The sequence below is a fragment of the Panthera pardus genome, unplaced genomic scaffold (genome assembly GCF_024362965.1).
Source record: "Panthera pardus isolate Hobbes unplaced genomic scaffold, ASM2436296v1 HiC_scaffold_27, whole genome shotgun sequence".
Taxonomy (NCBI): domain Eukaryota; kingdom Metazoa; phylum Chordata; class Mammalia; order Carnivora; family Felidae; genus Panthera; species Panthera pardus.
In genome coordinates, this window is record NW_026526843.1 from 111,064,064 (window position 1) to 111,089,195 (window position 25,132).

Sequence of the window (25,132 nt, forward strand, 5' to 3'; positions counted from 1 at the left end):
CTGGGAGACATACTGGAAATGGGGCCATGTTTTAAGAAGAAATTTGGCTTTTGTGTGCTTTTGTTTTTTCAACCGACATTTGAGTATCTCTACGTGGGAGATGCTGGGCTAAACCCTGGGAATACAAAAATAAATAAACGTACCAGCCTTGGAAGTGCTCACAGGGAGGAAATTGAGCATTTCCGGGATGCCATCTGGCAGCAAGCTCGGGGAACGACACACTGGGGGGCCCAGGGGACCAGAGAGAGGCGCGGGAGGTAGGATGTGCAGGACCTGGTGACCTGAGGGCCGCGGCCGGCGAGGACGACAGTGGCAGTCGCTGTGTCAGGGGCCCGGACGCGAGAGTGGACGGCGTGCTGTTGACAACACGGGACTGGAGAGGGGTGGATTGGCAAAGAGAAGGCAGGAGAAGAGTTGGGTGTGATGAGGATGAGATGTGTCTGTGGGCTCGCGGGTGGAGACGTCACTAGACAACCGGATGTACAGCAGTCCCCTTAACCGCGAGGGGACACGTTCCAAGACACCCAACGGGAGCCTGAGACCGCGCTTAGTACCCGACACTATATATACCACGATTTCCCTGTACATACATACCTCAAATGGAGTTCAATTTCTCACGGAGGCAGAGGAAGAGATGAACAACAGTAAGTAATGATAGAGTAGGGAGCGCCTCCGACTCCTGATTTTGGCTCTGGGCGTGATCTCCCCGTTCGTTAGATGGAGCCCCACACCGGGCTCTCCACTCAGTGCTGAGCCTGCTTGGGATATTCTCTCTCTCTCTCTCTGCCCCTCACACACACACACACACTCTCTCTCTCTCTCTCTCTCTCTCTCTCTCGCAAAATAAATAAATAAGTCAATTTTTTCCAGTTTAAAAAAATAACAAAATACAACCATTATAACAATATAATGAAAGTTACGTGAACGTGGTCTCTCTGTCTCTCAAAATGTCTCGTGCTGCACTCACCCTTCTTCTTCCTCCTGTGATGCTGTGAGCTGACAAAATGCCTGTGTCAATGATGAGATAAAGTGAGGCGGGAGACGCAGGCCTTGTGACTTGGCGTCAGGCTACTATTGACCTGATGGTGCGCCCGGAGGATCGTCTGCTTCCGGACCCTGGTTGACCTCGGGTAACCGAAGTCCGTGGGTAAGGGGAGACGACGGTATAGGCCTGGCACTCAAGGAGAACGTTCGGGAAAGAAGCTGTAGCTAGAAAGGTAGGCGTGATGATCGTTTTTGTCGGTGGTGTCTCAGAACTATCCCCTCAACTTCTCACTTACGTCGCAGCCTGTAGCCCGTAGTAACTTTGCTTTCTGGAATGCACAGTACACTTGCGACCTTGGTCCGTCCTCAATTTGGTGAACGTTCCGTGCGTCCCTGAAAACGGTGAACTCGCTTTTTGAGTCTAATGTGTATCAACAATACCTTTTTACCCTTTATCTACCGATATCTGCCCTTTAATTTGGCTTACTTATGTTCAAGGCTGAAAGATACAATAAGGTCTTTTTTTTCTATTGCATTTCTATTCGAGTACCCATATGGTCTATCTGGTGTTGGTTCCTCCTTCTGGATTCGATGTAATTGATCACATATACTGGTTTATGGTCCGCCTTCCCTGTACTCGACCCTCTTACCAATGTAAGGACTCCAGATGCGTTGACTGCTCTTTGCCTGTAATTCTACCTGGCAGGGATCAGGATCGTCCCTGCGGCCCACTTTTTGTTTATTTGCGGATCACCGCCTGTCCAGCCCTTTATTTGTAATGTTTAAAGCAAATGACAAGGTAGGTAAATGCCTACAGTTGTTTGTAGAACCCATCCTTGAATCTTTTTAATATGGGTGGTTAATCTATTTGTACGTCCCATTAAACTAAAGTGACCCTCTGACATATTGTATGCTTTCCTGTTATGGTTTTGCGGTTTCTGCCTCCCACTAAATGGCAATGTGTTATTTTCTTTTATCTTCCACAGTGATTTGAACATGATATGGCCTGTGTTTTTGTAATGAAACAATCATTGTGAAAGCAATACGCTGCAGACAAATCAGAAAGATAAGCACAACGAAATGAAACAGACCCAGAATCCCACCTACCCAGAGACGCCCACTGTAAACATGTTTGTGTATATCTTCCCAAATGTCTTCTAGAAATGTAAGCACATCTGTATATAAACACACAATAGAATCCACCAGGGAGTCAGGCTACACCTCCACTCCCGTGACCTACTTGGATGGACGGAGCACGAATGCCTTTCCTTATGAATAAGTCCCCTCTACTTAATTTCGAAAATCCCCTTATTGTGGCCCTAGTCAGGCTTCATATAGATATTTTCAAACTGCCCTCCGGATGTGTTTGTACCGAATTCACTTCTCCTCAGCGTGAATAATTAATACTGCTTTTGATGTTTGCTAATGTGATAAGAGGGGAAGAATAACGCGCATCCCGTTTTCATTCGTACGAGTGTCATACCTAGTCAAGCTGAACATTTGCATGCTTCCTTATCTGTTTTCTTTCAGGATTTAATGTATGATGAAGGTGATGTTTTGCAACTAGTCGGGAAAGGATGGATTGTTCAGCAAATGATGTGGGCACCACTGTTTTCCCATGAGGAAAAAAGGTAAAGGCTTTTTGATAAGATGCTCACCGGATGTATTTATGATGTCTTCAGAAGAACCACAGGGGCGCCTGGGTGGCTCAGTCGGTTAAGCGCCCAACTCTCGGTTTTGGGCTCGGGTCGTGATCTCATGCCTTGTGGGTTCGAGCCCCTCATCGGGCTCTGCACTTGACGATGCTTCGGACCAGATCCTCTGTCTCCCTTTCCTTCTGCCCCTCGCCAGCTCACGCTCCCTCTCTCTCTGTCTCTGTCTCTGTCTCTCTCTCAGATGATTAAACGTTAAAAAACAAGAAAGAACCACAAATCTACTAGAAGAGACATGGGCGTGTTTATAGCAGCTCACCCCTGCTCAGTGGCCCTGGCCTTGAAAGCACACGTCCCTCCGCCCCCCGCTCGTCATCCTTCTGGTCTGGGCTCAAGCGACACTTCCTCGGGCCGGTGGCTCATCCTCCTCTCCACCGGGCAAAGGTCACCTGGCGTATCTCACGCCTACCTCGCCTTTGCCACATTTTGGACATTTGTAAGTTATCCAAGTATTTGGAGGGTTTTTGTTTGTTTTGAGAGAGAGTGCACGTGCGAGCGAGCGGGGGAGAGGGGCAGTGGGAGAGAGAGAGTCTTAAGCAGGCTCAGCGTGGAGCCCACCGTGGGGCTCAATCCTACGACCCTGCATCCAGACCTGAGCCCAAATCGAGAGTCGGACGCTCAGCCGACTGGGCCACCCACCCTCCCCCGGAGTGCGATGCTCTCTTCTCACTTAGACAGGAAGGTGCCTAAGGTGTGAAGGAGCAAACTCTTTCCTTCACTCTTCCCTGCCGGGCAGCCTGCCAAGCATTTAGCACCTTTCCGGGGGTGCTTCCTCCCATCTTTTAAAATGCACGTTAAATACTTTTTTCAATACACTTTAAAATCCCGTTGCCAGTGCGCGCCCGCCGCTACCAGGGACGCTCTTGCTGTGGCTTCTACCTGCAACGCTAGGTCCCTGGGGTCTCTCGCTCACCTCCCCAAAGAGGCTCACTCCCTCTGCCTCCTTTTCTAAGGTTTGCCGGGTGTTTGGGAATTGACCTAACGGAATGAAAAGGCAAGGGGCAGAGCATGGCAGGGCCACCAATGACCATACTTTGTGAGACCTGAAGATGCCACGGGTTGTCACACACGCCCGGAAATCAGACGTGCTTTCGCGCTGGTGGGGGGAGTACATCTTCAAATGGATGACACAGGACTTGTCTCACTCCAGCCCCCAGGACCTTAGACTTAGTGGAAATATTTCCGGAACCGTAGCCAAAGCAAGCCTGCCCATCTTAGTTTTCAGGGGGACCGTGCATCTCCATCGTTTTCAGTTTCTTACAGACATTTATTTAGTGAGGTGGCAGGAGTGAGTCCATGGCTGGTACCGAGATGTCACGTTAAGCCAGATGACGGGTTGGGAACTTAGTTGTTAATTCTCTTCAGAGCCACACTGTTCTCTGGTAGCTCACTCTTTCTCCCTCTGGTTTCAAAGCTTGGCACTACGTATGCAAGACCAAGCAGAAAATGATCTAAAGGCCAAATGGCAATTTATGACATTAACTCATTAACTCTCCTACTTGCGGAAAGGCTCAGGATGAATTCAGTACCAAAAAAAGGAAAAAAAAGTCAAGCTACATTTGATTCCTGGGAGTATGAGGCAGAGCACAAATACTTGGGCCCTGCTTCGCGTTAGGCGCCCTTCTCGACTCTGAGGACACAGGAAACAAACGAGTGAGACTCGCTGCCCTTATGAAGAGTTCGTTCTAGCGGGGAGGACGTCCGGTGTACAAATAAACACGATGGCAGCAAGTGCATCGGCTACATTTCACCTTATTTTGAGCTGTGCTATCGAGGCTCCCAAACCCAGTAAGTCACACACATCGGCTTCTTACTCACACGCTGTGTAGGAGGCGGTGGGTTGGCCTGGTCCCGCCCCAACATGCCTTCTTGCTCCCGAAACCAGTCTGAAGGAGCAGCCCCTGCGTGGCACAAGCTGTGCTCGTGGCAGAGGGGAATGGGAGAGAGATGACCAAGAAGCCGTCGTAACGCTTCTGCTGGCACTTGATGTGCTTGAGGGCCACTTAGTCTCGTTGGCCAAAGCAGAGTTCAGGGTCAACAACGGCATGGGCGATAGACTTTGTCTTCAAGAAGGAACCGCGAGCCCCACGCCAATGGACGGATGCAAGATCCTCCTACAGGGAAAGGAAGAGGCGAGGGCTACAACTAATATAAGCAGTCCCAAGTTTAAGTGCTATGGAGAAAATACGGCAGGGAGGGAGGGTTAGAGGACCCAGGCGTGTGAGCATAATGGCGGGGGGGGGGGCGGGGAGAAGGGGGGGCACCCAGGAAATTGGCAAATTTCAGAAAGGTATGAATGTGTTCTATTTTGCCAGTGGGATCACGACGTATGGTTGAGACTGCCGGCTGTTTACCAAGATCCATTTCCTGCTGCTGTGGGGCACAGACTTTTCTGGTCACCATTACAGTCTGGCGCGGCCACATGGTCATAAATGAGTAACTCTTTACTGTCATCTAATATCCACCGGGCGTTCGCCTTTCCTGGACTGTCTCATAAACGCCTTTTACTGTTGGCTTTTTAAAATAAATTTTGTTAATTTGTTTTGAGACACAGAGGGAGGGAGAGAGAACAAGTGGGGGAGGGGCAGAGAGAGGGAGAGAGAGAGTCCCAAGCAGGCTCTGCGCTGTCAGTGCAGAGCCTGACGTAGGACTTGAACTCACGAACCGTGAGAGCAGGACCGGAGCCAAAATCAAGAGTCAGATGCTTAACCAACGGAGCCACCCAGGCACCCCTACTGTTGGCGTCTTTCAATCCGGATCTGAACAAAGTCTACCCGTGGCATCTGGACGACATGTCTTTAAGACAGTGTTAATCTAGAATCATTCCAGCTCCCTCTTTTGTTTCTTTGCTGGATGTAAGGAAATTGTTAAATGACCTGCTAAGCGTGATGGCTTCTGTCTAGCATCAGCCGATGCCTAAAGGTAAAATATACACTCATGGCAAGACCCTCTGCTTGTGCTGTTGGCCGTCCGTTCACGTTTCAATCTTGATAAGTGTGAATTTTCGGCAGATCTGATCAGATTGCTTTTGTTTTCCTCCGGGCTGTGGTTGTTCCAAAGCTCAGACTAGCGTTGCTCTTTTCTTGCCGTTCGTTCACTGGGCTTACGTCATCGGCCTTTAGTTCTTCATTTCTTTGCATTAACCTTTTAAAACTACCTGTTCGGCTTTTGAGAGTTAACATTTTATGTCTTTTTAAAAAATTGTTAAAGTTTATTTATTTTTGAGAGAGAGACACAGTGTGAGTGGGGGAGGGGCAGAGAGAGAGGGAGACCCAGAATCTGAAGCAGGCTCCAGGCTCCGAGCTGTCAGCACAGAGCCAGAGGGGGGGCTCGAACTCACGCGCCGTGAGATCATGACCTGAGCCAAAGTCGGACGCTTAACCGACCGAGCCACCCAGGCACCCCGACATTTTATGTCTTAACCCACCCATTTTTTCCACATCCTAACATCGATGAGATTGCCTGCATATATGATCATGGTGTGCAATTCCATAGGCCACGTTCTTGTCTCCTATTTGGTCCATAAGACAGGGGCGCATCTTGAGACCACAGGAGTCCTAGGTCTGATGAAAGGTACTCGCTTATTTTTTTTTAAATTTTTTGTTAACGTTTTATTTATTTTTGTGGCAGGGAGAGACAGAGCATGAACAGGGGAGGGTCAGAGAGAGGGAGACACAGAATCCGAAACAGGCTCCAGGCTCTGAGCTGTCAGCACAGAGCCTGACGCGGGGCTCAAACTCACGGACCGCGAGATTATGACCTGAGCCGAAGTCAGCCGCTTAACCGACTAAGCCACCCAGGCGCCCCGGTACTCGCTTATTTAAACTAGAGAACAGAAAGGGCCTCCCTGTGGAACTTCTACTCTTCCCTCCCAACAGTGGGTAGCTTCTATAGGGAGGGAGGTAGATTGAGAGGGGACACACGACGTTCTCAGTCTGCAGAATGGAAGTGGTTTAATACAGAACCAGAAGCTTCTAGAGCTGCTGGGAGGCAGGGGGCCAAGATGAGGGAGGCAGTTTCTAGAGATGGGGGGAGAAGCACAGGGGTTGCAGGGAAGCCTGCTCAGTGGTTTCGGCCTCCTGCACGATGAAGTGGGTAAATGTCAGGACGACATCCAGAGGCCACTGGTCAAATGCACGTCTGCCTGCTGCTGACGCCAAAGGCTGTCCCAGGCAGCCGCCACAGAAAAACTGCTTCTCCATCCCTTCTTCCTCCTCACTCTGGGAGAACCTAAGCCCCCTACTGGAAAAGGGGCCTGGGAAATGCCACTTCCGGGCTGCACAGGGGAGAACTTAGGAAGGTGGGTGGGGGGCGCCTGAGGGCTGGGTCGGTTAAGCGTCCGACTCCGCCTGGGGTCACGATCTCGCGGTCCGTGAGTTCGAGCCCCGCGTCGGGCTCTGTGCCCACAGCTCAGAGCCTGGAGCCTGTTTCAGATTCTGTGTCTCCCCCCTCTCTCTGCCCCTCCCCTGCACATGCTCTGTCTCTCTCTGTGTCAAACATAAATACTTAAAAATTTTTTTTAATCTTAAAAAATATAAATAAAAAACTAATGAAAGGAACATGTAATACATTCGTCCCCCTCCCAATGGATTGGCTTCTGTGCCTCGCGGAGTATGTATACCCCACCCGACGTCAATGCACTTGAACGGCGAGGGCCGGCCAAAGGCAGGTGCAACAGTGACGCCAAAGGCAGAGGGGGGCTTCCTGAGGCCATAGGCTGCCCTGCCCGTCCTCTTGCCCCTGAGGGATTATTTCCCCAAACGAAGGAGCTTGATTCAGTGCTTTGGCTCTTCAGCTGAAGAGCAGGACACAGAATTACTGGAGTATTAGGACGCTTATCACTCGTGGACGCTAGGAACCGGCTCACGTGCTGTATCACACGCATCCTGAGGCTCTCGTTTCCGTGAACGCTCGGTCACCTCGATTGTGTTCTAGGCAGCTTGAGGGGAGGAGGCAGGTCGCTTGGTCCTCAAGCGTGGCCCCTTGGGCTGCTAGCGCCGCCAAAGCCAGAGAAGATAGTCCCGTCTCTCCAGGTGCCTCTAGTATAGCAAGGACAGCGGGCGAGCTCGATCAGAGCGCATGCTCCAAGTGCATGCTCACCGTGGAGAGTTGCTTTCCAGGTTCAACTTCAACAACCTTCAGGACAAAAGAGGAGACCCGTCGGGAGGTCAAGGGAGGAACACCGTCTGCCGCGCGTTCTGAACGTGAGCCCCGGGCGGCACGTCCTCCATACCCTGGAGCCCGCCCGCCCTCCCTCCCTGGGTCCGCCTCAGAGGACTTCTAAATAGAAGCCAGTCCCAGCACCTCACTGTGCGGACAGCCCCAGAATTTCACACCTATTTCAGTTACTCGGCCAACTGGGAATACGATCCCGGACGTAGCTTGAAAACGCGGTATCTTGCCTCCCGACTACGTCGTGCCTAGCTAGTTATGATGTTGAGTTCCCAATCTCTAACATTACAGAAGGGCGTGGCTTTTTCATGCCTACAGAGGGGGCCTGGGTTTAAGGGTGGCAAGTCCTCCTCTGGAATGCACATCTTAAGACGTTGCAACGATTAGCAATCGTGCAAAGACGAAAGCAAATGCTCCACGCGCCCAGAGGGCCGCCGAGCTCAGCTTGCGGAATTTGCCGGAAGGATGCGCCGAGAGGCAAAACCGGGGGAAAGATCGGTTTTGAAAGCCCCGACGCTTCACAAGAGCCTCATGTGGCGTGATAGTCTCTGGACTAAGAGGTTACAAAGCACAGTGCAGAACCAGCGGTTCTCAGCGAAGGGGTACCCCCGCCCCCCCGCTTCCGGGCACTCGCGCCTCAGCCCTGGAGCTTCCGCCAGGGAGGGCCCCGTCGTCCCCAGTGAACTACAAGACCCGCTGTTGCAGCGGTAGGAGCTTCTGGGTTCAGAGGCATGGAGCAGTAGCTCCTGGTGCAGGGGAGGGGGACAAGGGGTCAGACGCCGAAGGCGACTCGAGCCCAGGCCCCAGCCTCTCAGGCTTGGCCACCCGTAAGCTGGGAGAACTGGACGCACAAAGGCAGAACGGCTTCGGGCTCCCGGTGGCACAGGAGCAGCCAGAATTGCCGGGCAGACGAGATGCGCGGGGGCACTGGCGTTTTCTGGCACGTTCGTTCCCATCATCAATACCACGGTGAGCAACAGGTTTTGAGGACAGATGACTGAAGCTCCCCGAGGTCACGTCGCACTGCTCCCCCGGGGTCCGGTTTAAGGCCCTACGAGAGATCAGGCTCCCCTGTGAGGGATCCGCTTAAATGTAGAACGAGGGCAAGTGTTAAAACTCAAGTATTTGGACACAGAAACCCACGAACTTACTAGAGTGCCTCTTCATCAACTCTAATAAGTGCGTGCATTAATGTCACGCGGTGAAAGCGAATAAACTCGAGTCTGAGGCTCTGACATTAATTATTGTGTTTTTTAAACTTTATTAAATTTTTAAATCCGAAAATTGTAAAACATAGTATTCATACAAACACCTGAGGACTGTTCAACCGGGCACCGGCATCTTCACACAAACAATTTGAGAGAAAATCAAGTTTAAAATAGAATCTGGTCTTACACGAAATAAAAGAAATGAAAAACATAAATAAAAGCACCTTTTAAATCACAGATGCCCAGTAAATAATTGCATGTGTTTATAAAGCACACTTGGTTTTCTAAAAGGAAAATGTACATTTTTGCCCCCGGTGAACATTTTATTGGCATTTAATAACAAATGGCTAATACACTTAGCACCAATTCTCACAGCTTATAAATATTACATCAAATGTTATACAAGGTAATAAATAACAAAACAATAAAAATGAACATGTTTCACTTGAAAGTTCTAATTTTTAAAATAAAGTTCAAAATGACCAATCAGAAGTAACATATCTTCCCAAATTTAATAGGATAATTGGCTCAGAAAGCAAATTAACTAGAAACATTGCATAAGACAGAGAACTTCCCTGGAAGGAAACCCTGAAGAGTAAGGTCAGAGGTATCAGTAGTGATGGCAAATAATGTGAGTATTTTTAACAGAATAAAAACATCTCACTAAATAGTTAATATTTACCTATGTGGAGGTACAAAGTGCTATTTTAAATTCAAAAAGAAAAGATGTACTTGTGCGTATACTTCATATATAGAATAAAATATAAATATGAAACAGTATCCTTATGAGGAATAAACACAGACTAAAATATACATCTTTTAAAAATCTGGACATAGACACCTTTATAGATATGTGAGCATTGAATGCCTGGTGCAATGTCCAAATTTATGCAAAATATGGAAGTTTTAAAATAAGTATCTCTTGTATAAAATGACTACTCTATAATTTACCCAAAAACTGCTAACAATATTTCAAGAAAGCTTATAAGGTTGCCTTTTTTTTAAATAGGAACAAATATAACATATGTAGAAATAATAATAGAAAGGAAAATAATTTATATGGCTTTCCCTTTTGGGAAGCTGACAGAATATGAACAGAACCTTGCAGTACAAACATAAAATATTGCAGAAAGATGATATCTATATTTGCGTCTTTTAAGTTTTCTTGTAAGGAAGGCTCATGGGTTTTATTACAGAATTTGCCAGTCCCTGATATTTTCTCTTTGGGATCCAGCTATTTTGGTTCTACAGAAAAAGATGAACAGAAATTAGAGGTGTTTCTGTTTCCTGCATGAAGTACATTTGTAAACTATATAATGAAAATAATAAAAAGATGTAAAGAACCAACAACCAATTTGAATATGCCAATACTAACATGTTAAATGGCTTCTAAAATAGTAGACTAGACTGTAACGGAGCCCTGCAAGTCTGGACATGACATGTTTGTAGAAGAACCTTCTATACAACAACAACTTCTAAAGGGCAGGGAAATGGTTTTACCCCAAGATGGCACTGGTCTCCCTAAATGAAGGCCAAGCTAAGTGTACAGAAACATTTTTTCAATTGTCAATGTGTTTTTCTCCTCTAAGCCCATCAATGTAGTGACACAACTTCACGGCGGTCCCCAGCTTCAGCCCCATGTACTTCAGCATCATGTCACTCTTGAGGAGTAGCAGAGCCTTCCCATCAATGTCCTGAGACAGAAGGAAATGACAACAATTAGTCATCTGTTCATCTTTTAACGGAATGGCGATTTCTTTATATATAAGAACATGCAATACCAACTACAGAGCAGCTCATTCCAGATGTGTATTCTCTATGAAAGTATGCATCGGCCTGACGAAAACTATTGCAAATATAATTTGTACAGTGAAGCATGTACAAATATGCTTTATTTACTTATTTGCTTAATTAATGAAAGTTTTGATAGAGACCACGTGAGTAGGGGAGGGGCAGAAAGAGAATGAGAGAGAGAATCCCAAGCAGGTTCCATGCCGTCAGCACCGCTGACACAGGGCTCGAACTCACGAAACCGTGATCTCATGAAACCAAGAGTCGGACACTTAAACAACTGAGCCACCCAGGTGCCCTGCAAACTACGACCTAACTTTAAATACTGTGTTGAATAAAATATTGCATATCTGTGACAAAGAGTAAAACACTATAAATGGTAGAAATGAATTTCAGATGGCCATTCACTTTCTTAGAACAGCCTGGAATATGTCAGCATCAATACAAACTGTAAATGTGCTATACGGTGTTTTGATGTTGAAAGCTAATCAGTTAGTTGTCTAAAGCTAATTAGATGCTAAAAACTAATGATTTCCTTGCCATACTGAACACATTACATCAAATATGTGGCCACTAATTTCACTCTTTAGGAAACACTATAAAAATACGACTTGAGGGTCACAAGGCATCCTCCTCAAATTCTTTACTAGTTGACCAACTGATGCTGCTGAAGAATATTATTTGGTTTTTACAAGTTCTGGTTTAAAAATAAAACTGTACTGTCTGGAAAGACCTGAAACCCCTAATAGACTATCTTTGTCAGGCAGCTTCTGTACTTTTTCTACTAAGTACAACTAGAAGTTAGAACTTCCAAAAATTTAGCCCGGGATGCGGCTTTGTAAATGGCATGAAAGTATCAGCATCCCAAATTGTCAATAAGCGTGTAAGGTTAACAGAATTGAGCCAAATGGAATCAGCTGCTGGATTCACTGGGCATCACAACAAGGAGGACAGCCTGTCACATTCTTCCTATTTAAATCCAGCCTTTAAGGATCTAACTTTGGGCAAAGTCAACTTTCTCACACATGGAAAATTGGTTGGTAGAGTTCTCCCACCATCTGTCCTAATTGGTATCCAACAGAATGGCCTGCACAGAGGTCATTCAAAAGAATTATGGCAGGGGCACCTGGCTGCCTCAGTCTGTAGAGCATGCGACCCTCGATCTTGGGGTCGTGAGTTCAAGCTCCATGTTGGGTTAGAGCTTACTTTAAAAAGCAAAGCAAAGCAAAGCATCATGACAGGAAAACCAGATCAAAATATACATTACATGTTGCCTGAAGAGGTCAGCGATAGGGGTGAGTGTCTGAGGGTCTGCTTGTTTCAGAAACAGGATCACTTCATCCACAGACCAGGTTGAAGGGTCCGCAGGGAAGTCTCTCAGGACACCTGGATTACTTCCAACAGGTGAACTTGTAGCTTCAGTGGGAGAGAAAAAGACAAATCAAACCTGACCTGGTCATTATCCTGAAAGAGATGTTAGGTCGGGAGAAATGGTCTTGCATCAAGCATGTTGAGGAATATAGGTTAAATCGTGCTACTCGTAATATGCGTCCTTTCACACTCACCAAAGTTGCCTGGGATGTAAAGGGATGAGGCAGTATGGCCGAGGCTCTCATTTTCCAGTGAACTTGGAAAAGCCATCATGTCACGGTTCTCTGGTGAACTGGGATCAGCTTGTGTCAACGAGCCTTCAGGTATCGCCGTGGATGCTCGGAGAGGTGAGAAGAGACTGGTGGTGCTGTGGGCCTCTGGGCTATCATAGCAAGGTATGCAAGAGGAGCCCTCCTGTACTGGATCGGGTGTGAAATATGGCCGGTATGACTGTGTAGTGAAGATGGAGAGAAGCGATGGACTCCGGCTCATGCGCGATTCCTGCCGCTGGTAGAGTGACTCTGGATCCCGTTCTGGGGACTCTGGCTCTGCATGGTAAGATGTTTCTAGACAGCTGCTCTGGAAATCATAGTTGGGCCTTTCTACTGGAATAGTTGGGCTATAGCTTTTAGGTTCAGATAAGGAAGAAGCAGTCTCCTTTCTCCTCATTTTCTGAAACCTGATCTTTCTGGAAAGCAGGTAATTGTAATTTTTGTATGCATATCGAAATGGCTTCTGAAATGACACAAACCCAGCATAAACCAACTGTCAGTGAGTAAAAGGGAAACAACATAAGTAGTAAATATATAGTAAAACCTTGGTTTGCAAGCATAATTCGTTCTGGAAGCATGCTTGCAATCCAAAGCACTTGTTTAGCAAAGCGAATTTCAAGAACCATTGGCTCAGTTGTGACCGTGGGACATTCGGCATCACACACTACTCGTATTACAAGACATCGCTCGTTTATCAAGTTAAAATTTATCAGAAATGTCTGCTTGTCTTGCAGAACACTCGCAGAACAAGTTACTCGCAATCCAAGGTTTTACTGTATTTTTTATGTAACACAGCTTTATTATTACTAAAGATGAATGCTCCATGTTGATTATATGATTTTTGTTTCACAACTTTACATTTTAACTGAATTTTATACATTTACTTATAAACATATTCATTGTCACACATTTCCTCAAACCTAAACCTTAGCATTTTTCCAAAAGTTTTAGTCTCCCATCTGCTGCAACAGCAAATATCAGTCAGCCTTGCTAATCTCATAGTTAATAGTTCTCTCTGATTTCTAACTGACTGGCATCATGATAAACCAGAGGTCGATTACACCTGAGAAAATATTTTTATAACACTCACGCGATTTTGCCATATTGATTTCACACGTAAACGGTGGATTTTTGAAACTTTTCCATCAATGACATCAAATTTCTTATCCAGGTTTTGAATGGCATCATAGATGACCTATTATATATAATACAAGCTATTAATAGTTTCTATTTCAAAAGAAAAGTAACATAAAAGCACCAAGAAGCCAAATTTTGACTACTAGAAACAAGGAAAGCTCTGAAGCCATCAGAAAGATCGTTTCCCACTTGACGCCCGGTTTTGGTGACACAGAGCAGAGCTGGCTGAGATAAGGAGCCCCAGCCTCCTACTCAACTACTCATGCCATACAGGCGTTTTCAGAAGCTTTACTACCCGCAAGTAAATGTACTACCATTCTTATAAGCCACCACATTTAGGACGGAGTCGGTTTACGTCAAGGAGAATGCTATTTTAGGAAAGAAAGTTTCAAATCTGCTAAAAGGCCAAAGAGCCTCTCTGCATAGAATGACGGTGCGAACTCCTAGGCAGTGAGCATTCCACTCTGGAAAGAACAGTGAGCCAGATATAACACATGTGACTTCTGGCTTCAAAGTATTTTTCACTCAGGCCATGGACAGTTACCCTTACAAAACCTTTGAGTGCATGTCCCGTACAGGCCAACCAGGTTCGGGACTAATAAAACCTGAGAATTCTTCAAATACACAGAAACTTCATTCAGGGAAACAATACACTTCAGCCGGAGGCTGGAACCATTTCCCTTCATTCCTCCATTCATTCAAATAAACAGTTCTTGGGGGCCTACTACCTGTCAGAACTGCTTTGCTAGGTGCCGGCAATATGGACAGAAAACACAACACGACACAACACAACAAGATCACCGGATCCTGCCCGAAGAAACTGCCATTGTAGCTGGAGAGGGATGATTTCAATCAAGTGACCGGCAGCCGCAGCAGTGGTTCTCCAAGTGCGGTCTCGGGCCAGTAGCATCCACATCGCCTACTGGCTTGTTGGAAAGGCACCGTCTCCCACCCCAGACTACTGAGCGGGGAACCCTGAGGGTGGGGGCGGCGATCTGTTTCCACAAGCCCTCCATCCAGGTGGTTCTGCTGCGTGATCCAGCGAGACCCACCGGTCTATAACGCTGAGGTAAATGGCGCAGGCGCTAGGGGGACATGCTTGGGTTCTGATGCTTATCAGCTGTGTGACCTTGGGCAAGTTGCTTAACTTCTCTGTGCTTCAGTTTCCTCGCCTACAGAATCGAGATGAGCGCCTCTCTCAGAGTTCCCCTGAGGACAAAGTGAGGCGCTGGAGTATGAGGTTACTACGAACGTAACCACGATACTACCTGCCGACCGCTCCGCTAGCGCCCAATCACCCGCTGATATTCGTATTATTTATTATTACACTCGGATGGCTACGGCACAGGTAAGAACGGGAGGCTAAGCGCACACAAGAGCAAGCCCGAACCCAGGCCGGCAGTCGTGGCAGGCCTTCCAGAGAGGTCTACGCCGAGAATTACAAGACGAGCCGGTGTTCGCTAGCTCAAGATGCATGGCAGGGCATAGAGGGCAGAAGGAAGGGCAGATTCAAAACTACCCAAACAGAACACGGGAAGGCACATGTTAGACAGTGAGCGTAAACGACGCGCAAAGAGCAGCGTTTCGAGGGAAGGAGAGAGACAGGGGGACAGAAAGACGGATGGGGGGCCCAAAGAGGAGGTTTTGGTGAGCTGCGGGAGGACGTGCGCAGAGTGACGCAGACCGAGGCTGAAGGGCCAGGAGGTGGTGACCGACGAAGGGAGGGGTCCCGGCACAGGGAAAGAGGCCTGGGGGCAGAGCCCCGTGCAGGTGCGGCTCTTCGCCCTACAGGGGAGACGCCGCCCCGAGGACACATGCCAGGCTACTCGGTGGGCCCTGGGGAGAGCAGTTGGGACCGGGAGGGATTTCTGCCTCACACCCTGCCTCGCCTCCGTGAAGGAAGAGGAAGAAGCGGGGGGGCTGGGCTGTTGGGAGCTCGTGGGGACCGGCAGGGAGCTGGCCAGAGAGCCGCGGAAGGGCCAGGGCGCAGCGGGCGGGCGCCCCCCCCCGCCTCCCGGGCTGCGGAGGGCTGGGGTCTTCCAAAAGGGGACGCCGGGCAAGGACGGAAAAGGAAAAGATGGCGGTGCTGCCGCAACCGGCCTGGGCTGGGCAGGGAAGGGGTCCAACAAAGGAGAGAGCGAGCCCGCTGGGAGCCGCGGGGACCGCCGAGGGCCCGCGTCAGGGCCGTGACTCGGGGCCCCGGGCATTTCTCCTCCTAGGCGCGCGAGCCCACGTCTTCCCAGTGGCTCAGGGAGAAGGCGCGGCAGAGGCGGGGGGGGGGGGGGGGGGGGGGGGGGGGGCGGGAACGGGGAGAACGGGGATGCTTCCGGAAGTGGGGGGACAGCCCTGCCCCCGCTCCGGGGCGGAGCCTCCTTCCCACCCCCCGCCCCCCCCCCCGCCCCCTGCACGTCCTTCCCCGGAGCCCTGCCGCGTCCCCTCCAGGCAGTCCGCCGCCTGCAGGCAGTCAGCTTCTGCTCTCAGCGACAGTGATAAAGACTCACGTAATAAACTCTCTTCGGCACCCTACCTGGTTTTAATCCAAGACACTTGGTTTGTCAAGAACTACTTTTTAAAAAATAACCTTTCATTACCTCTAGAGGATGCAGCTCACAAAATCCTTGATTTACATACTTCTATCAATCTCTACCAACAGGCTCACTTTTACAACATCCCCTCAAAACTATGTAAGATACACTTTTTAAAAAACAATGGTGAGCTGACACTTTCTCAATTGAGATATCTCAACAATGCCTTTAGGCACACACTAAATTTTATCCATAGCAGACAATTTCTTTTCAAGATTTTGTAGGGGAAATTAATTCAGTATTGAGTAACATAACATCGATTTCTCCAGTTTAAGGGCTTTAAAAGCAAAGCTATAAAATGTACATACTGGTATTTCAAAATTTTCACCTGGAGACGCTCTTCTAACTAGAAATTGTTAAAAATCATCACAATGAAGTGATAATCATAAATAATCTGATAAAGCAAAATTACAATTAATTGTATACTTTACATGAGATAAAGAGAATTTCAACTTAGTATTTCAGAAAAGAGATAAAGAGAATTTCAACTTAGTATTTCAGAAAAAAACATTTGAGAGACAGAAGTTTTGTACCTGACAATGAGTAAGGACGTCCTGAACTGTTTTTTGTTGCTCTTCGTTGTAGGATGTGTCAGATAGAACAGCTTCCTGCTAATATTTGAAAAGTTAAGTAGTTAATGCTTTACTTTTATAAGAGTCAAACTGAATACTAGGAAAAAAAAACACTTTGTTTTTATTTTCACTAACTTTTCAAAAGGTTTCAGAAGTCTTAATCTAAAGCAGAGACAAAATAAAATAAAAACATTAATATGCGAGTGGAAATATAACTAAGTAAGACAGGAAGTAAGGAAAGAATTTATTATATCATAAGGACCTAGGTTTAGGGTTTTATACTGATAATGAGTACAAACTGCCCTGAACGTCCTACCATAAGGAAAGGGAAGTTAAATGGTTAAGTCCTCACTAGCTAAGGAAGCAAATTCAGGAGAGACCAATATTTTTTGAGTGTGAGTTTAGAGGAACTCTACAGTATATGAAAAATTTAAACGTTTTCCTTTAAAATGGTCACGTGTTGGGGTGCCTGGGTGACTCAGTTAGTTAAGCATCTGACTCTCCGTTTCAGCTCAGGTCATGATCTCAGGGTTTCCTGAGTTCAAGCCCCGCATCGGACTCTGTGCTAACAGTGCAAAGCCTGCTTGGGATTCTCTCTCTCTCTCTCTCTCTCTTGCCCTCTGCCCCTCCACTGCTCACACTGTCTCTGTCTCTCTCAAAATAAATAAATATACTTCAAAATAAATAAATAAATAAAATGGTTGCATGTTAATATATTTGGCAAATGGCGATTAACATTACTTACATTATGGACATATGCAGTATGTGGTTCATATGCATAAAGAACAGTGTTATCATCATCATAAGCAGGTATTCGTGTTCTTTTCTAAGGAAGATTTATTAACAAATTAAGAGGAAAGGTGAAAGATAGAACTGAAAGAAAAATCGAGGACTTCAATTTCACTTCTAAGAAGCTCCAAAAGCCTATTGGTGATATCCAAGGACCCTTGTCCATTGTAAATCCTAGGACTACATGAAAAGATGGACTTGCAAAACTGTTTTCTCATTACCGCAGCTACACTTAAGACGTCATTTTCCTTCCAGCTTAACCTCTTGTGTAACTCAAGGTAGCAAGACTAGTCTAGTTACCTGGCACCGGAACTGCTGTAAAAGCCAAGTATTTCTAACCAGGAACAAAGAACCAGGTTACATGGCTTTTGATTTTTAAGCAATCTAACAGTGCCACTCTGTGGACAAAATAGGAAACACTTAAGCACCTATTTTTCTTGAGAAATTAATCTCTAATCACCTTAAAACATTTTTTTGGGGGGAACAGGACACGATATAAGTGAATATACGATACATAACAATTACACTTCATTTAATAACTGTACTCTAAGAATGAATTAAACTATAAGAATAATGTTAAAATAAAGATATGTAGAAGCTATGTATGTCTCTGTTTCAAAAAACATAACCAAAATAATATGGAACGGGCTACAGAAGAGTTCTTATAAAAATATACCTTGTATGGTACCTTATGCTTTTCAAAGTGGTTTTATTTCACATATTTATGCCAGAGAAACATTCTGGATAGGCAGTTAACTTTACCTACCATTATTATGAAAAAATATTGGGGCTGATAGAAGTTTAAAAAATTGCCCATAGCACTAAGGTGGCATTAATACCCACATCATTATTTAAGTAAAGAAACGCTTTTTCTGGGAAACCAAATTACATATAGTTTAATAATTTATATTGTTACCGTCAGGAATCAAGAAACATAGCACAATGTGACACAATTATACAATAACACAACCATTTTGAAAGACTATGGGGCAGATTTTCATGAAGTTACATTAACCATATGAGCTAGCAATTCAACTCCTGAGTATTTACCCAAGAGAAATGCTAGGATCTGTTCACAAAAGCCTTGCACACGAATGTTTATAGCAGGTTTATATATCACTGTCAAAACTCATGAACTTGTGATTACTGCCATTTCACTGAATGAACTTCAATTCAATTTAGTGAAGAAATAGAGCAGAATGAAAAGAACAAAGACAGATCTTCAATTTGAAATACAAACCACATCCACTTCACTGGAGCCGCTCGACATCTTTTTTGTGCAACAGCAGCACTCCACTTCCTCTGCGTTGGGCCTAGTTATTTCTAAATTTGCCGGAGGGTTTATGTGTGAAACTGCCTGGTCACCTGAGTCTGGCAAACCACCTACTCCTGAAAAGCAACACATAACAAAGTTACTTCACAGACTTTTCACAAACTTAATACGGATCTGTTCTCCCGATGCCAACTCTAACTGAGAGTCCTGGCTGAATTTTAGAGAGTGACAAAACTCTTCCATGAGTGATCTCGAATAAACCTTTAAAATCGAAGGGCTCTATTGCCACAACGAGAAGAATCAAGATCAAACACAAATTCAAAACTGTGAAGCGAATGCTTCACAACTTAAAGGCTACAGAGTAAAAGCTGGAAACAAATGAACAAGAGAACATAATTCCCAGCTGCTTTTTAAAAGCACCTGGGTGGCTCAGTCGGTTAAGGTCATGATCTCGCGGTTTGTGGGTTCGAACCCCGCATCGTCGGGCCCTGTGCTGCCAGCTCAGAGCCTGGAGCCTGCAGCCTGCTTCGGGATTCTGTGTCTCCCTCGCCCTCCCCCCTACCCTGCTTGCGCTCTGTCTCTCTCTCTCATAAGTAAATGTTAAAAAATTTTTTTAAATAAAGATAAATGACTTCCTGTTTGTCTGCCACCGCAGTTAGACTCTTAAAACCAGACAATTCCCTACCGGATTACTTACACTGTAGCTGAAACTTGGCTGTAGTTAGACATGGGAGCAACACGCATGGAGTCCATCATTGGACTCCAGACATTTCTATGTGTGTGGCACATTTACACATCAACATCGATCTTGCACTGTTTGAATCTCTCATTCCTGTCATGACCTCTACCCACAACACCCTGCCGTTTCTCCACCTAGGGGAACCTATTCCTTCAAAGCTCCACTCAAGTTCCATCTCCACAAAGCAAAGGTGCTAAGTCATCCCATCTGGAAGTTAACACTGCCTTCCCCAAAGTACCAGAACACTCCCACTTTAATGGTTTTAAGGTAATTGTTACACAAAGGGAAACATCAAATAGCATTAAGACCTTAGGCTTGGGGCCTGAATACCTGGGTTTAGGTATTCAGTTCCTCCACTGACTAGCTGTGTAACTTCTCTGTGCTTCTCTGTAACATGAGGATAATAGTACAGACCTCATACAGATATGGAGATTAATTGAAACATGACAAGTGCTTAAAACCACAGCTGTCATGGCAAAGGCACCCACTGTTAGCTATTATTATTTCATTATCTGGGTATGCATAACATCCTCCCAACAGAACCAGTAGTCATGGAGCACATGGGCAACAAATATTCGGGGTCCCAACATGTAATTTTCATTCACATTGCACTTGTACGCTGAAGATGTAGCAACAATTTCTTGTAGACAAATTTTAAATACTAGGACATAATACAAACAACTGGGCTTTTAAAAATAGGATCCAGGGGCGCCTGGGTGGCCAAGTGAGTTAAGCATCCAGCTCTTGATTTCGACTCCGGTCATAATCTCATGGTGTGGGATTGAGCCCCGTGTCTGACTCTGCACTGACAGCATGAAGCCTGCTTAGGATTCTCTCTCCCTCTCTCTCTGCCCCTCCCCCTGCACGCTGGCTGGCTTGCTCTCAAAATAAATAAACATTAAAAAAATACTTGAATCCAAATCCAAATTGCAAAATTTGCTATTTTGCTTCAAGCAGGTATTTAACCTCTCTGTGCCTCGATTTCTTAACTCCTAAAGCTGGAATAGTATCTACTTTACAGAGCTGTGTAAGACCAAATGAAAGTCAGGCACTGGGCATCATGTCTGGTTCGCAGCAGGCACAGCATAAATTTTAGTTCCTTTTCACTTCTTCACATCACATAAAGTTTCTGCAACACTTTCTTAGAGTCCAACCTTGAAGCAGTTGCAAATTAATACAGTTCACTAAATTCAAAGTCTTGCAAAATGAGTTTACTTAAAATAAAGCTCGCTTGTATTTTCTGATAGAAAACCTAAACTCTTAATAACATACGAACAAGAAGCCATCTGTTTTTTTATAATACGTTTTTTAGACATTAAAGACATTTCAAAGGCATTTTTCAAAAGCAATTTGAAGATTCTCCTTCAAGGTGGAGAGCATTCACTTGCCATCAATTTATCTAAAGTGTGAAGGGTGAAAACAGCATTTCACCCCAAAACCACTAGAAAAAAATGTGATACAGTTGGGGCGCCTGCATGGCACAGTCGGTTGAGCGTCCAACTTCAGCTCAGGTCATGATTTCACAGTTCGTGGGTTGGAGCCCCAGGTCAGGCTCTGTGCTGACAGCTTGCTCAGAGCCTGCAGCCTGCTTCGGGTTCTGTGTCTTTCTCTCTCTGCTCCTCCCCCGCTGATGCTCTGTCTCACTCTGTCTCTCAAAAATAAATAAACGTAAAAAAAAAATTTTTTTTAAAGCGACACGGCGAAACAAGTCAGATTTACATTTAAAAAACAAAACAAAACTGTCAATACTGATCATTGTCTAAAACTCCTGTCCAGACTCTCAAAAGTAGCCCTTCTACTGTCCATATCAAACTTTAGAGACCACAAAGTTGCCAGATGGAAGAGAATGCCAGATGGAAGGGAATACAAAACTGTATCCCATCGCGCACCACCGAATTGGGTCCATGCCCTGCTTTTTACAAAACGCCTTACAGAAAAGCCGCTTGTAAAATCACGATGTGTAAACATTAAACTCGTTTAAAAACCCTAGAGCAGTCCGGATTTGGTGAGAGCCAGGTAGAGGAGGGAAGGAATTGATGTCTTTTAAAAATTTTTTAGTGTTTGTTTATTTTTGAGAGAGGGTGAGACACACAGAGCATAATTGGGGGAAGGGCAGAGAGAAGGAGACACAGAATCTAAAGCAGATTCCAGGCTCTGAGCTGGCAGCACAGAGCCTGGCACTGGGCTCGAACTCATGAGCCCAGATCACAACCTGAGCTGAAATCCGATACTTAACCGACTGAGCCACCCAGGCACCACAGAAGGAATAGATCTCTCATCAAATTATCAAACGGATCGTTCTCAACCTAAATCTTTATTTTCTTTCGCCTCCTTTATGTGTTTACATTAAGCCAGTATAAGGCTGCACTGTCATTAATCAAACACGATTACCACCAAAGTCTCAAAATCAACATTTCTTTTTTTTTAATATTTATTTTTATTTTTGAGAGACAGAGTGTGAGCAGGGGAGGGACAGAGAGAGAGAGGGAGACACAGAACCTGAAGCAGGCTCCAGGCTCCAAGCTGTCAGCAAAGAGCCCAAGGTGGGGCTGGAACTCATGAACTGTGAGATCATGATCTGAGCCCAAGTTGGATGCTCAACCGACCTAGCCACTTAGGCGCCCTCAAAATCAGTGTTTCAATCTCAAAAAATGTTATAACAAATCAAGCTAGTCCATTAATTCCTTCTTTATAATTTTTTTAAATATAATTTGTCAAGTTGGCTAACATACAGTATATACAGTGTGCTCTTGGTTTTGGGGGTAGATTGCCGTGGTTCATCATCACTTACATACAACAGCCAGTGCTCACCCCAACAAGTGCCCTCCTCAACGCCCATCACCCATTTTCTCCTCTCCCCCGCCCTTCCCATCAACCCTGTTTGTTGTCTGTATTTCAGAGTCTCTTATGGTCTGCCTCCCTCTGTAGCTAATTTTTTCCCCTTCCCCTCCCCCATGGTCTTCTGTTAAGTTTCTCAAGTTCCACATATGAGTGAAAACATACGGTATCTGTCTTTCTCTGACTGACTTATTACACTTAGCATAATACCTTCCAGTTCCATCCACATTATTGCAAATGGCAAGATTTCATTCTCTCTGATTGCCAGGTAGTACTCCATTGTATATATAAACCACATCTGCTTTATCGATCCATCAATTGATGGACATTTAGGCTCTTTCCATAATTTGGCTATTGTTGAGAGTGCTGCTATAAACATTGGGGTACAAGTGCCCCTATGCATCAGCACTCCTGTATCCCTTGGGCAAATTCCTAGCAGTGCTATTGCTGGGTCATAGGGTAGGTCCATTTTTAATTTTTTTTGAGGAACCTCCACAATGTTTTCCAGAGCGGCTGCACCAGTTTGCATTCCCACCAACAGTGCAAGAGGGTCCCCGTTTCTCCACATCCTCGCCAGCATCTGTTGTCTCCTGAGTTGTTAATTTTAGCCATTCTGACAGGTGTGAGGTGGTATCTCAGTGTGGTTTTGAGCTGTATTTCCCTGATGAATCAAGCTAATCCATTAATTCTTTATTTTTTATTTAATGTTTATCTTTGAGAGAGAGAGAGAGAGACAGGGGAGGGGCAGAGTGAGAGAGGGAGACACAGAATCCCAAGCAGGCTCCAGGTTCTGAGCTGTCAGCACAGAGCCTGACTCGGGGCTGGAACTCATGAACTGTGAGATCATGACTTGAGCCGAAGTCTGAGGCTTAACCGACTGACCCACCCAGGCGCCCTCAGTTTCAATCTCAAAAAAATGTTATAATGAATCGAGCTAGTCCATTAATTATTTAGTTATTTTATTTAAAAACATTTTTTAATGATTGTTTATTTTTGAGAGAGAGACAGAGTGTGAGCATGGGAGGGAGAGCGGGAGAGGGAGTGGGAGTGAGAGAGAGATACAAAATCCAAAGCAGGCTCCGGTCCCAGCTGTCAGCACAGAGCCCAAGTCGGGGCTGCACCTCACAAACCGCGAGATCACGACCTGAGGGGCAGTCGGACGCTTAACCGACTGAGCTACCCAGGCGTCCCTAGTCCATCAGTTCTTTAAACTCAAAATTCTATATAATGTCTGAGAGTCTTTTTTTTTTTTTAATTTTTTGTTTATTTTTTATTTTTTTTAGTTAACGTTTATTTTTGAGAGAGAGAGAGAGAGAGAGCGAGCGAGCGAGCATGAACGGGGGAGGGGCAGAGAGAGAGGGAGACACAGAATCGGAAGCAGGCTCCAGGCTCCAGGTTCCGAGCCATCAGCCCAGAGCCCGACGCGGGGCTCGAACTCACGGACCGCGAGATCGTGACCTGAGCTGAAGTCGGACGCTTAACCGACTGAGCCACCCAGGCGCCCCAATGTCTGAGAGTCTTGATAGTTCTTTACCCCACCCGCCTCCGCTAAGGAACAGAAAGAACAAAAGAGGATCTACTCGTCCCCCAAAGTCAGCATAAAGTCCTGGAAAAAACGGCCAAATCTCAAAAGCTCACAGGCGCCGGCTTCCCGGGACAGCCGCGGAAAACACGCCGAACCACCCCTGTGCAGGGCTGCCGAAATTTGAGAGAAAAGTTAAGTCCTTTTTCTCCGCTTAGGGCCAATCCGGCCCCCGCCCCGCCCCCCTCCCCGCCCCGGAGCTCCCCAGCCTTTAGCCCAAACGGCCTCTCGACGGCTTTTCGCCCACAACCTGAGGTAACAAAGTTCAAGGGGAGACTAAGTGCCGCTAGAAAGGCCTTTTCGGGCCTCGGGGCCAATTCGGTCCTGCCCGCCCCGTCCCCCCGCTCCGCCCCCCAACCCCCGCTCCGCCCCGAAGTGCCTCGGCCTTTAAGGCAAATTTCATCTCCAGGGCTTCTGGAGCACACCCGAGGCAAAAAAGCTCAAGGGGAGACAAAGTGCGGCTACACAGGCCTTTCCGGGCCTCAGGGCCAATTCGGTCCTGCCCGCCCCGCCCCCCGCTCCGCCCCGAAGTGCCTCAGCCTTTAAGGCAAATTTCACCTCCAGGGCCTCACGAGCACACCCCAGGCAAAAAAGTTCAAGGGGAGACAAAGTGCCGCTAGACAGGCCTTTCCGCGCCTCAGGGCCAATTCGGTCCTGCCCGCCCCGCCCCCCGCTCCGCCCCGCAACCCCCGCTCCGCCCCGAAGTGCCTCAGCCTTTAAGGCAAATTTCATCTCCAGGGCTTCTGGAGCACACCCGAGGCAAAAAAGCTCAAGGGGAGACAAAGTGCCGCTAGACAGACCTTCTCTGGCATCAGGACCTGCCGCACCGGAGTCCGGAGGGCTCGCGACGTTAGCTGTGGTATCCAGCCTTCCGGGACGTCCACGGCCAAAACCGTTAAGACGCCTGGAAAGCGACCAACGGTCCTTTCACCGGAAGTCGGGCCCGAACACGTGACGTGTCCAGCGCGAGCCCCCCGGAAGCTCCGGAACTACGCGTGCGCCAGGTGCACCCGGCACGCAGGTGCGCCCGGCACGCAGGTGCGCCCGGCACGCAGCTGCACCCGGCACGCAGCTGCACCCGGCACGCAAGTCTCCACGCCTGCGGTG

The 25,132-nt window shown here is 46.7% G+C and overlaps 1 protein-coding gene and 1 long non-coding RNA gene across 5 annotated transcripts; one reads left to right on the forward strand and one right to left on the reverse strand.

Moving 5' to 3' along the window:
• Positions 1–957: 957 nt before the first annotated feature.
• LOC128773752 (uncharacterized) lies at positions 958–3,194 on the forward strand. Its single transcript, XR_008418173.1, has 3 exons — positions 958–1,217; positions 1,691–2,615; positions 2,881–3,194. It is a non-coding gene; the product is annotated as an uncharacterized LOC128773752 (long non-coding RNA).
• Positions 3,195–9,100: 5,906 nt separating this feature from the next.
• On the reverse strand, positions 9,101–24,975 carry SCML1 (Scm polycomb group protein like 1). 4 transcript variants are annotated; one of them, XM_019418013.2, is made up of 8 exons: positions 24,826–24,975; positions 18,834–18,982; positions 17,550–17,630; positions 16,766–16,840; positions 13,601–13,705; positions 12,433–12,973; positions 12,135–12,283; positions 9,101–10,770 (listed from the first exon to the last, which is right to left on the reverse strand). In XM_019418013.2, exons 2-8 carry the CDS (start codon positions 18,861–18,863, stop codon positions 10,636–10,638), a joined length of 1,116 nt encoding a protein of 371 aa, XP_019273558.1. In that variant the 5' UTR covers positions 18,864–18,982; positions 24,826–24,975; the 3' UTR covers positions 9,101–10,635. The 4 variants fall into 4 exon arrangements, with proteins under 4 accessions (XP_019273558.1, XP_019273557.1, XP_019273560.1 ...); XM_019418012.2 differs by having other exon boundaries at positions 16,766–16,843; XM_019418015.2 differs by lacking the exon at positions 17,550–17,630 and having other exon boundaries at positions 24,826–24,974.
• Positions 24,976–25,132: the final 157 nt, after the last annotated feature.